Here is an 11126-nt window from a genome sequence, read left to right as displayed (position 1 = left end):
GAACTTATCAAATGCACTTATCAGGCGTCCTGCACACGATTTCACGGGCGGCGTTTTGCGGGCGATAAGTGGTCACGTGGTCTAAGTGAATTACGACGCAATTGCGGGCACCACCGATAAGCGAGTGGCGCGAACAAGCGAGTGGCGCGCCACATGGTAACTAGGCGACTCTCATCCCCAATAAATCAACCAAAACACCTGGAATCAATTGAAATCAATCGGAGTCGTCTTCCTCAGACATTTCCACTACTATCTCACAATTTCGTGCGTTATGTCCTGTCTTGCCACAGACGCCACAGCGCTGTTCCTTCACTACTCTCCTCGACTTGCGACCGCCATTTTGCCTCATTTCCTGCCTCAACTGCGCATCCATCTCGTTCTGAGCCTGCAGATCCTGTCCCTCGGATAGTGTCATGCTCCCTCCCTTTCGGAGACGCGACTTTTTGGCCTTTCGACGCCGGCTGAGTATCTCATTCTCCTCTCGAAGGATCCGGTTTTCAGACTTAAGCAGGGCAATCTGATGCATGATTCCCCGCGCCCCCTTCGAAAGCCGGTCGACAGCTTCATAAATAGATGTCGGCGAGCTATTCTGATGACGAGAGATTCGCCCCTTGATAAAATCCGTCTGGGAGCTCGCTTCAGTCGGGTTGTTTGGCGTCTTAGAAACCCAGGGTTCGGGTCTTCCGTGACCCTCTTCCGAGGGTGTCGGCGTCCGTGGCTTCACATCCAGGCGGGAAATCACAGCGTCAGGGTCAAGCGGAGCAATTCCTGCCCCTCGAAAACTTGACTGGATGTTCTTTTCTGTCATTGCCTCCTGGAATGCCGCGAAAAACGCGGGAAAGAAGTCCTCTTTGGTGATGTGGCTTGTACCGGCCCTCATCTTCTTCTCGATTTGCCGGCCATACGCTTGCTTGAGCGGGCCAAAACATCCAACGTCCAGAGGCTGGAGTATATGAGAAGAATGAGGAGGCATACAGAGCGTGACGATGTTGTTCCCCTTGCAGTAGAGCTCGAAGTCCGTCAGTGGTGACTCTCATGGCCGTCAAGGATGAGGAGGCGATAGTTGCCCGAAGAGCGCGGTTTGGTGTGCCTGTCAAAATGTCGAATCCATTCCAGGCCTCTCTCATTTGTGGTCCAACCGTTATCAGACGTGGAGATCACCCAGTCTCGCGGTATATCGCTGTCCTCGTACCAGGTCGAGAGGTGGCACTTGCCCGAAACAATGATGAACGGTGGGATAGTCCAGCCTTGGGAATTGACACCCTGGATCACGGTAACCCATTCCCGATTTCCAGGCTGCGCTAATTTCGTGTTTGAAGGCCTGTCTGCACTTGTGACGACCATGCCTGTCGAGATGATGCCCATCATAAAGCCGGTCTCGTCGAAGTTGTAGATATCCGACTCCGCGACGCCGTACTTCGCGATTGTGTTGCGTACAAGGGCAAACCAGCCACGGATGATCTCCGGATCTTCACACCGAGCCCTTTTGTAGTCGTATCTGCGAAAGAAGCGCGTCCGGAGCTGCGGTTGTCGCTTTACGAAGTTGGAGGCCCAGCGCTTCCCGACGCTAGGCGCGTCGCGCTCGGCGAGCAGTCGATTGGCCATGTCTTCCACTCCACAAAGCCGGGGAGGGAACGATCGCGCATCTAGGTCCAAGGCATATTGAACAATTGTAGTTTCCTCAAGGTCGGTCAAATTCCGTGATTTGGGCGCGGTATCGCGTCGTGAGGGCCGGCCGCTGAGTCGGCGACGAAGCGTCGTTTCCGGGACGCTGTAGATTCTAGCTGAAGCACGGACCTTGAGATTTGGATCATTTTGGATAGCCCGAATGGCTAGAATCAATCGACTCTCTTGGGTTCCCGATCCCATTTTTTTGTGGTAGAGAAACGCGGGTTTGAACGGGGGCAGTCGCGTGGTCGCGGTCCCCTGCGCCACTCGCTTGTTCGCGCCACTCGCTTATCGGTGGTGCCCGCAATTGCGTCGTAATTCACTTAGACCACGTGACCACTTATCGCCCGCAAAACGCCGCCCGTGAAATCGTGTGCAGGACGCCTGATAAGTGCATTTGATAAGTTCCCACCCGACTTATCGGGTTTCCGGCCAACCGAGCCCAGACATTCGCCCGTAGGAAGGTTGCCCGATCGACCGAGATGGCCGCGGACGACTCGTACACGGCAGCTGACGAGCGCGCCCGTGCCGCCCGGAGGGCGGGCATCCAGGCGAAGAAGGACGAACAGCCGGCGAACACGACGCGGAGTTACGCGGCGAAGCAGCGGGAGTGGAAGGCGCGTCCCCCGGCCGGTCCTCCACTTCGATCCCTGTCACGTACGGCCCCCTAGGCGGCTAACAGACAAATGCGTATAGGCCTGGTGCCATACGCCTCGGGCTGCAGCAGACGGCTCGCTCTATAGCTGGCCCGACGGCGAGCTCGTAACGCCGGACAAGCTGGCGGCGTGGCTCAAAGAGGATATCCTGTTACGACGCGTTGTGCCGCCGCAGAAGAAGCCGCGCGCGCGGGTAAGATTAGGGCAACGGCAACGGCGAGGCCGTACAGGTACGGCAACAGCGCGAACAGGAGCAGCTCGAGGCCGCGGCCATGGCAGAGGCCGAAAGCCTGGCCGAAGCTTTGGAGGTCCCCCTGGCCGAGGCCGCCGAGCTGCTCGCTGACGACCGCGAGGGCTACGTGCCACCCACAGGCCTCGCGACGGCTGCAGTAGACCTTACCGAAGGGTCTTTGCTTACGAGGGCACTATCGACGCCTATATCGCGGCCGTTATCGAGCTATGGAGGCTCCAGGTGGCTCACGGCAACGCGAATACGGAGAATCCCCGGGGCGCCGCCGTACGAGGATTCCTTGAGCAACGGGGCCGCCAGCGGGGGAAGCACGACCGCGCCTCCTTTAAAGACCGCGGAAGCGACGGGATCCAGGCCGGCTACCTCCCCGATGAATGGCTTCGGATCCAGGATCTCCTTCTCACTGGCGCCGCGTATACGCCGCAAAACCTCCGTACGCGAGTCGACCTCCTCTTCGGCCACTACTACCTCTTACGGGGAGAACCGCCGCAAGATGGAGCTTGCAGACCTATCCCTACTCGACTATCCGCCTTCGGAGGCCCGACCCCTGTGGTTGCCTGGTAAGCCTTTTACGGGACGGCAAGCTAAATAAGACGGCGAGGAAGGAGTTTATGGGCGCGCTCCGGCACAAGGACCCCTTATTCTGTACGCAGGGGCCCTAGCACAGCTCTTCTTTTGGCGCTGGCACGTCGCCGGCGAACCCCCGTCCTTCCGGCGCCGTCAGGACTGGTATCGGATCAAGGTCCTCGTCGGGCGGGACCGCGAGCAGGCTCTCGTACCCGACGCAGCTACAAGAGACCTGGCGTATCTTCGGCGCTGCCGGCCTTATCGCGTCGAAGAAGACGCACCTCCCGCGCAGGGTGGGCGCCCAGGACGCGGAGACCCATGGCACGTCGCTCGCCCAGATCTCGCAGGCCGGCCGCTGGAACCAGAGCGTGCTCTGCCAGGCATATCTTACGCACCTACCGCGGCAGTTCATGCGTATCGTCGCCGGCTTCTCGGCCTCCCGGGGACTACTTCCTCGCGCGTGCGGCTCACGAACCCCGTACGTCTTACAAAAGCAGCTGTGGCCGTGGATCGAGTGGGAACCCGCTTTGAGCGCGCGCGCGCCGGCAATGCTGGGCAGAAGGCGGTCTCGACGACGACGACCTAGCCGCTGACGGCTTCCTTAAGCTTATGCGGCGCCTGCGTATAGTACTTCTGCAGGACCTGGCCGTCCTACAGCTCCGCTACCCGTCGCTACCGTTCTTCGCCTACGCCCTTTTGGCGGGCCCGAGTGGGACGAGTTCGCCGTCGCCGTGCGGTCCACCGCGGTAGGGCTATGGCGCCGGTAAGCCTGCTCGTACGACGCGCGCTGCCGGAACTAAGCGGCGTCATAGAGAGCACGCGGGAGGCCCTGTTACAGAATAGTCAGCGGCTCGCCATCCGGCGAGGCCCGGCTGGACGGGATTCAGGGCGGCCTCGATGCCCTCCTCCAAGGCAAGGTCCTATCACCTTTACCGGCTACTTCGGAGCCGGGTCAGGAGAGGCGCTGGCCCCAGCCCCGGCCCCGGCCCCGTCAACAGTACCTACCTTGAATCTCAATACAGCTCCGGCCCCGGCCCCCGACCCAGAGCCTCTGGTACCAGGCATGCCTATCGTCACAGCCCTGGCAAGGGTCTTTACGGTGGGGACGTCTGGAAGGAGTGGGAGGAAGGGTTTGCAGGTCAGAAGGCCGTACGGGAGCTGGAAGAGACGTGGGAAGCCGCTGGCGCCGGGAACGGGGTCAGAGTGCAGTTCTGTCGCCGGAAGGTGATCTGGGACGAGCTGTTGGCCCGTATGGCGTCCGGCAAATGCAAGGAGGCGGCCGTTGCAGAGCTAGAGCTGTTACGCGCCGGCCGAAGCTTGAACCGACTCGTCGACGAGCTCAAACAGCGCCGACGGCGGGGCCAGGATCGGGGCCAGGGCCAGGGCCAGATACGGGTACAGGTAGGGACCCCGTGCCCGATGACCCAGGTCCAGGCCGGGACCAGGTCAACTCGAGGTCAGGGCCGTCGGGGCGGAGGACCCGGCTGGGAAAGCGGACCGCCCTCGTCGACGTAAGCCAGCCGCCTCGTAGAGTATTTATACATATTTATATCCATGTAACTAGACATATTTTTGAGGATCAAAGGGCCGTAGGATCAGTGCATTACTATCTCGCAGTTCCTGTAGCCGAGCCTAGCCCCCATTACCCATTCGCGGCGCTGCAACGCAAATATCTCGACGGACGGTAGCCTATACGGGTGCTCCTCGACCAAACGCGCCGCCGGGTGGATTAGTCCCCCAGGCCCCGGAATGGCCTCGATTGGGCTGCTGGCCGTGGAGATATTCGCGTGCGCGGCGCCGGGCACTTATCAGATGGTAGATATGTAATCGCATACGATTTCCCGAAATTACTCCGCAAATCGACCCCACGATAAGTCCTGCTTATCATGTACGTTAACGATATATAGGGCTAGGGTTACCTGGCTGGTCGAAAAACTCTACACATAGTAGATTCCACTGCTCACTACACTCCTCAGGCGTGCGTGCCCTAACGACTGAAGCCCAGGCATCACGGATACCGTCAGCTGTATGCTTAAAGGTCCGTTTTGGCGGCGGCGGCGGGATTGGGTTCCCTTCGTCATCCTGTTCTTCATCGAGATATTGGTCCGCTAGCTGGGAGGCATGTTGTATCTGTGCCTCGGCGGTATGATCGATCGGTCGGTCCTCGATAGCGTTGGCGTTCGTTCGGTCGTTTGCGAGGGCAGCCGCGGCGCCGAGGCGAGTGTCTGCTTCATCTGCCCTATCTCCGGAGTATAATCTCGGTACCTTCGAGGCTACCAACCCACTTCTTCTTGATATGTAGGATCACGTTTTTCATCATATGCCAGACGCAGAGTTGTTGCTGTGTAAAGGGGAAAACAGAGGAAAGGGCGTTCTTGAGGGCTTTGTCAAAACCAGTAATAACAACGCCAGGAGCAGGAATGCTGGCCCGTCGGCCGGTATCGTAGAGATGTGAGAGAATCCAGTTGAAGGCGCCTTCGTCTTCCTTGGAGGCAATACCAAAGGCTACACTGTAGCTCTTGTGTAGTCCCGTAGTCCCAATGATTTGCAGCAGTGGCATGTTGAAACCAGCGCTCCTAATAGTGTGGACCATTAAGAGGACTATTAGTGCACACTGTGGTTTACACTATTAGTGCCGCACTATTAGTGTAGTGTGCGTTTCTCACACCACACTGGTGGTTCAGTGTAGCTTGCCCAAACTGAACGGGTAGTTCAGTGCAAGGGTCCAGACTAATAGTTGCACTATTAGTGCGCCCCATGATTACCAGCAACCCGGATTTTACTACCTTGAAATAGGGTTTCGGATTGATTTCAACGAAAACATGTATAACCTGTAAGACGAAGTGCGTATTATCCAAGTGGCGGAACCCCGGTCGGGGAGTTATGATATACCCGTTATGTCACCGTACAAAGGCGGGGTGCCAGGTAGCCTCTGTTACGGCCAGGCACATACGAGCCTTGACGGCTATAAAGATGTATTGGCACTATGAACAAAGACTCAAAGCTAAGGAGCAAGAAAGGAAGACTAGACTACACGACCGAGCGGGCCCTTATATAGACACGAGGTCGCGCGTGGGCACGTGATGCTGCTTGGGCACGTGACACTGGTGAGGTGCTGCGCTGGCGGCTCTACGCTGGCGCCCAGGGTCGTGACAGCCTCTAACCTATCTGTCATCTCTAGGGTAGGAGGCAGGCTGGCTCGTCAATATTTATGCGAAGCAGTTGAGATGCCAATACATTCGCTTCTTTCCGTTGTAATTAAGCATACTGGTAAGCGTCTAAACACAAGCTTTGCTAAGAGCTTCCGCCTGTTATTGACTTTATTATGCTATCAAAACATGTTGCTAAGTTATCGTTTCTGGTCGAGAAAACCCATTATACCGGATGTTGCCCTGCCAATTTGTTCAAGTTTGTCAGTCGGGTTACAGTCCAAAGCGCAGATTGAGCCTCGGCCACACTTCTACGGCCCCAGCTACACCAATCATTAGCTTCATAGGTCGATGCACCGCAAGCCTTCTGATGCTCTTCTCGTCGAGGCTCAACTGAGGATCTCCACCGCCGTTGCGTACGCAAATTGGATGCCGACGTTAGGAACACTGGGGCGTGTCGCTTGGCTGGCACGAGATGAGCGCGAGACGAGCGCGAAGCGAGCACGTACGGAACAATTCGCGACGATGTAAAGTTTCGTTGTGCGCCGACGCTAAAGGGATATGACCGATCATTGGCCGGCAAACTCAAATTAATTGGATTCTGTGGTCCAAACCAAATCACTAGGACTTCCTAGGGTGGTCAAAAAGGAAGTTGTCCACCACAGAATGATCTGACCGGAGCTGCCACAAACAATCCGGTTTATCCCACCAATCCTGCTCTCCGCCAGATTCCCATGATCGCCACTCTTATGGTCTAGTGCATTCCCTAGAGGATCATGTCCTCCATCGTGGATCACTCCGAGGCTGGCACCTATATAGATGATTCTGACCTTATTAGTGGGACAGCGGCTTCCCCGTCACCGGCACCATCCTCTTCGCCTGTCCTTAGCGTCTACCGCCGAAAGACGTCTCCTATTTGGCAGTATTGTCGAAGAGAAGAAGGTAGGAGTATTCCGGCAGCTTGGGTTGATTCAATGGAACGAAATGGTGGCATTGCCAGCCCTGCTTCGACAAGAAAAGAGCGAAGAAATACAATTACTGTGGTGGGTCGTCCGCCATCGTCAATCATTTGCGAAAGGAGCACAATATCATTATTTCTGGGCGGCAGGAGACCAGGCGGGAAGTGACGCAAAGTCGCCTCGGAGACATCACCGCATTCCTGGCCAATGGAACTTTGGTCTCCACCAAGAAACGCAAGGCGACCGCAGAGGTAGATGCCTAGACCAAGCGACTCTCCGCGAACTGTACTGCCGTTATACAGTAGCCTGCAGCCTCTCATTTGCTCATGTTGAGCAGCCGGCCTTTCGCGACTTTATCCGGTATATCCGTCCGGCCGCCGATGATCTCTCCGAGGTCCGGCGACACGGTTAAAAATGACTTACAATGGGGCTACGACAACAAAAGGAGTTTGTAAAGCGAGCTCTGCAGAATGCTCTCTCGTCAATCCACATTGTTCCAGACAATTGGACATCGCCGAATTGTTTGGGCGTAATAGGGTTTACAGTTCAATTCGTTACCGAAGATCATGGTCTGCAGTCCCTGGTGGTGAGGATAAAAGAATTGGAAGGACAGCACAGCGGCGAGAACATGGCAGAAGCCATCATGGAGTTCATACGAGAATATGGAATAGCGACAAAGTTGGATACTTTATGATGGATAATGCCACCAACATGAATACCATGATCGACAAAGTCTCCGACGACTTGGAGCACGAGTTCGAAGTTTTCTACGATCCTCTTCCTCACCGACTTCGCTGTTTCGGCCACATCATTAACCTGGCCGTGATGGAGTTCCTCATAGGAAAGCGACCACCCACAGCAGATTCCTACCACGGACCGTCCGACGACGAAGTTAAGCAATGGAGAAAGCGAGGGCGATAGGCAAATTGCATAATATCGTGGTCTACATCACCTGGACTCCCCAGCGACTTCAGACATTCACTGGTCTCACTGACGGTCTACGGCTACGGCGCGACAATGACACTCGTTGGAATTCGTGGCATAGCATGGTTGAGTGGGCCCTTAGAACAAAAGTCCGTCAAGGCATCACCATATTTTGTGCTCAAGAGCCTGCCCTGCAAGACGATGCTCTGACTTCCTCTGACTGGGTTACTCTGGCTGAAATTCACAAATTTCTCGAACCTTTTCACGACGCTACAATGGCCAACGAAGGCACCGGCAATTCCATCTCTGACGTTCTGCCAACCATGGACTATCTCTTGCACCACATTGAAGCGGCCAAGGAGGCCACTACCATCCCCCACTTGGCTACAATGATGGAGACGACATGGGCCAAATTAGCCGACTACTACGAATTGACGGAAGATTCGCCAGTCTATTCAGCAGCGACGGTATTAAATCCTTCCTCAAGTGGGCATATATGGAGAAGACTTGGGACGACAAGAATGAATGGATTGAGAGAGCTAAAGCTCGGGTAGGGGAGCTCTGGAGGAGGCATACAAATCTACCACTCCTGCCCTGTTCTTCGACCAGCTTCCGCACAAGAGCCAAGTGCAAGACGACCAAATGGGTACAAAATGTGGATGAAAGAGCAAAGGCTACGATTTTCAACATGGATGACGACGAGTACGAAGTGTATTGCCGCGAGCCTGTGGTGATGGTATCGGATCCGTTGAAATGGTGGTTAGAGTCAGCGCAGCGGCGACGGTTCCTAACTTATCTTTGATGGCCATTGACCTTCTATCGATTGCGCCTATGTCTACTGAGACAGAGCGGCTCTTCTCCAAAGCCAAACTTTCGGTAACCGACCAGCGAGGATCTATGAACATTGAAACTTTAAATCTCTTGGAATGCCTACGATCCTGGGACCGGAGCGCTCTGATACTCCCATCCGAGGTAAGATTTCTGTTTCGTCAGATGAAGATTGTCTAATTATGGATTCCAGTGTCGCTATATCGATCCGGAAGCCACCGGTACCAGGTCTGAGCCTCTGATTCAGGAAAGGGGCGAGAAAGCTGCAGGTAAGGCAGGCAATTCGGTGAGGGCGCTGGAAAACTTGAAGGCAACCTTGCAGGTGCGACGGGTGCAATGCCAAATGTCAGACTATATGTTCACACTAATAGTGTAGACCACAGTTTGCACTGTAGTTCAGTTTGGCCGTGACGAACAGACTAATAGTTCAGTTTGAACATCTCAGGCACACTGGTAGTGTAGTGCGGCCAAGTCACACGCACTGAATGAGCAGTTTGAGGGGTCCAAACGCACTGGCCACACTATTAGGAGCATTGGTTGAAACGGTTGACAAGATACGTGTTATCCATGATAAGGAGTTCCGGGTTACGCTTCCAGTCAGCAAGACAGTCAGAGTATATCCAGAATATCCTCCAGATCTTGCCATTAGGGCCACGGTCAACTGCAAAGAAGGCGACTTCCCCGTCGGCCTTTGCAGCGAGGAGTACGTCGAGGAACGCTTGTGTAGATGTAGTAGCGCCGTAGCGTTGAAGACGAAGCTGGCGCTGAATGTATCCTACATCACGATCGTTGATTAGGACCTCAGGATGGTCGCGTTGGGTAGCCTCGGCAATATCCTTCCGCATATTAGCTGCGTTGCTACTATAGGTCTCAACGAGACGGTATAGTCGTTCGATGCCAAATTTGCGTTGACTGCGTTGACGAATAAGGGCAGAGGCAGCCGGCGCGAAGAGAGGCTCGTGGCAGTGGGAATTGACCTTGAAAGTAACCCTGTACGACTGCGAAGGTTGGTGGAATCGGATGTTACTGTAAAACAGGCATCCTGACTTTTTGGTTGACGTTTTGTACTTGCCCTCATTCTCCTCCCAGGACCTATAGCTACCACTATACTGGCACCGAATGGTGGCTGCTTTACGCTTAGCCTTCCGGAAGTCTTGCTTTTGCAACGTTAACGACGTAGCCTTGATCTTGCTGATCATTCCGAAGTGCCTCAAGAGCCTCGGCATATGTGCAAAAAAGTGTGTCCTGGATAGATATAGGCTCAGGGCCTTCGCCCTCGATCGTAGCCATCGTGGCGGCGGCGCGGCGGCGTTGGTATTGTGTTGAATGAGAGTGGTGATAGCTTCAAACGCTCCAAATCAAAGATATGCGGCGTAGGCAGTAGGAAAAGGGAGGCGCGCGTTGGCTACAGTGGCCGCGGCAGCCATCGCGTTGGGGAACGCGCGCGCCAAATTGTGGTGCGCGCCTACTCTTCCAAATGGGGTTTAAGTCTCCGTGCATGTTTCGAAATCGTCCGTGCATGTTTCGTTACTCCGAGATTATGGCGAAAAGTTTAAGAACAAAAATCGGCTATCTTTCGCATTTCCTAGGAGGGAAGACCGTGCACGACCCGATGAAATGGGCACCAGACAAGCAAGCAGTCAGAGCGACAATTAAGTTTGCGATGGCCACGAAAAGGCTCGACAGGGCCAAACTCAATGACGCGAGCGGCAGCTGACAATGCTGACTAATCTTCACTAACATTATCCAGCTTCGCAAGGCGACAGACCATGCTTCAGCTGCCGAGGATAGGATGCTGAACATTTGGAGAAATTGGCCTTTAAGCAGGCTTGTCATGGAAGCATCGACCGAGGCTGGACAACGAGCGAACAGAATCGTGGGGCTCTGGGTGTCATGAAGCAATGTACTGTTACCGTAGATCACTTACTGCAGTGGCCGTCTAGGAGATTCCTCCGGGCGTAATACAAATAATAATAAAAATACTTCGAACACCCGTTAAGTTGCCAAGGCAAGGGGCTTAACGGCTGAATATCCAGCCCGAAGGGTGAACATCGTATTCCTGCAATTCAACTTTCCTAGGGGGGGACCCCCTAGAACCCCCCTTTCGCCTGCGGCGGCCATCCAG

The 11126-nt window shown here is 55.1% G+C and overlaps 5 protein-coding genes across 5 annotated transcripts; 1 reads left to right on the top strand and 4 right to left on the bottom strand.

The window, feature by feature from the left end:
• Window positions 1–214: 214 nt before the first annotated feature.
• HRG_11198 (DDE superfamily endonuclease domain-containing protein) lies at window positions 215–973 on the bottom strand (the record flags this gene model as incomplete). The annotated part of the gene is made up of 1 exon (XM_044869668.1): window positions 215–973. One exon carries the CDS (start codon window positions 971–973, stop codon window positions 215–217), a length of 759 nt encoding a protein of 252 aa, XP_044715221.1.
• Window positions 974–1020: 47 nt separating this feature from the next.
• Window positions 1021–1605, bottom strand: HRG_11197 (fot5 transposase; the record flags this gene model as incomplete). The annotated part of the gene is made up of 4 exons (XM_044869667.1): window positions 1021–1090; window positions 1172–1209; window positions 1261–1301; window positions 1347–1605. The coding sequence occupies 4 exons, from the start codon at window positions 1603–1605 to the stop codon at window positions 1021–1023; spliced, it is 408 nt and encodes a 135-aa protein (XP_044715220.1).
• A 545-nt stretch (window positions 1606–2150) lies between these two features.
• HRG_11196 (centromere DNA-binding protein complex CBF3 subunit) lies at window positions 2151–4656 on the top strand (the record flags this gene model as incomplete). Its single annotated transcript, XM_044869666.1, has 7 exons — window positions 2151–2285; window positions 2365–2517; window positions 2576–2713; window positions 2797–3134; window positions 3299–3619; window positions 3770–3904; window positions 4029–4656. 7 exons carry the CDS (start codon window positions 2151–2153, stop codon window positions 4654–4656), a joined length of 1848 nt encoding a protein of 615 aa, XP_044715219.1.
• An 80-nt stretch (window positions 4657–4736) lies between these two features.
• Window positions 4737–5701, bottom strand: HRG_11195 (MULE transposase domain-containing protein; the record flags this gene model as incomplete). The annotated part of the gene is made up of 3 exons (XM_044869665.1): window positions 4737–4945; window positions 5160–5366; window positions 5407–5701. 3 exons carry the CDS (start codon window positions 5699–5701, stop codon window positions 4737–4739), a joined length of 711 nt encoding a protein of 236 aa, XP_044715218.1.
• Window positions 5702–9525: 3824 nt separating this feature from the next.
• HRG_11194 (uncharacterized protein) lies at window positions 9526–10227 on the bottom strand (the record flags this gene model as incomplete). Its single annotated transcript, XM_044869664.1, has 1 exon — window positions 9526–10227. The coding sequence occupies one exon, from the start codon at window positions 10225–10227 to the stop codon at window positions 9526–9528; it is 702 nt and encodes a 233-aa protein (XP_044715217.1).
• Window positions 10228–11126: the final 899 nt, after the last annotated feature.

The sequence above is a fragment of the Hirsutella rhossiliensis genome, assembly GCF_020360975.1.
Source record: "Hirsutella rhossiliensis strain HR02 chromosome Unknown scaffold00019, whole genome shotgun sequence".
Taxonomy (NCBI): domain Eukaryota; kingdom Fungi; phylum Ascomycota; class Sordariomycetes; order Hypocreales; family Ophiocordycipitaceae; genus Hirsutella; species Hirsutella rhossiliensis.
This window is presented reverse-complemented; position numbering and strand designations above follow the sequence as displayed.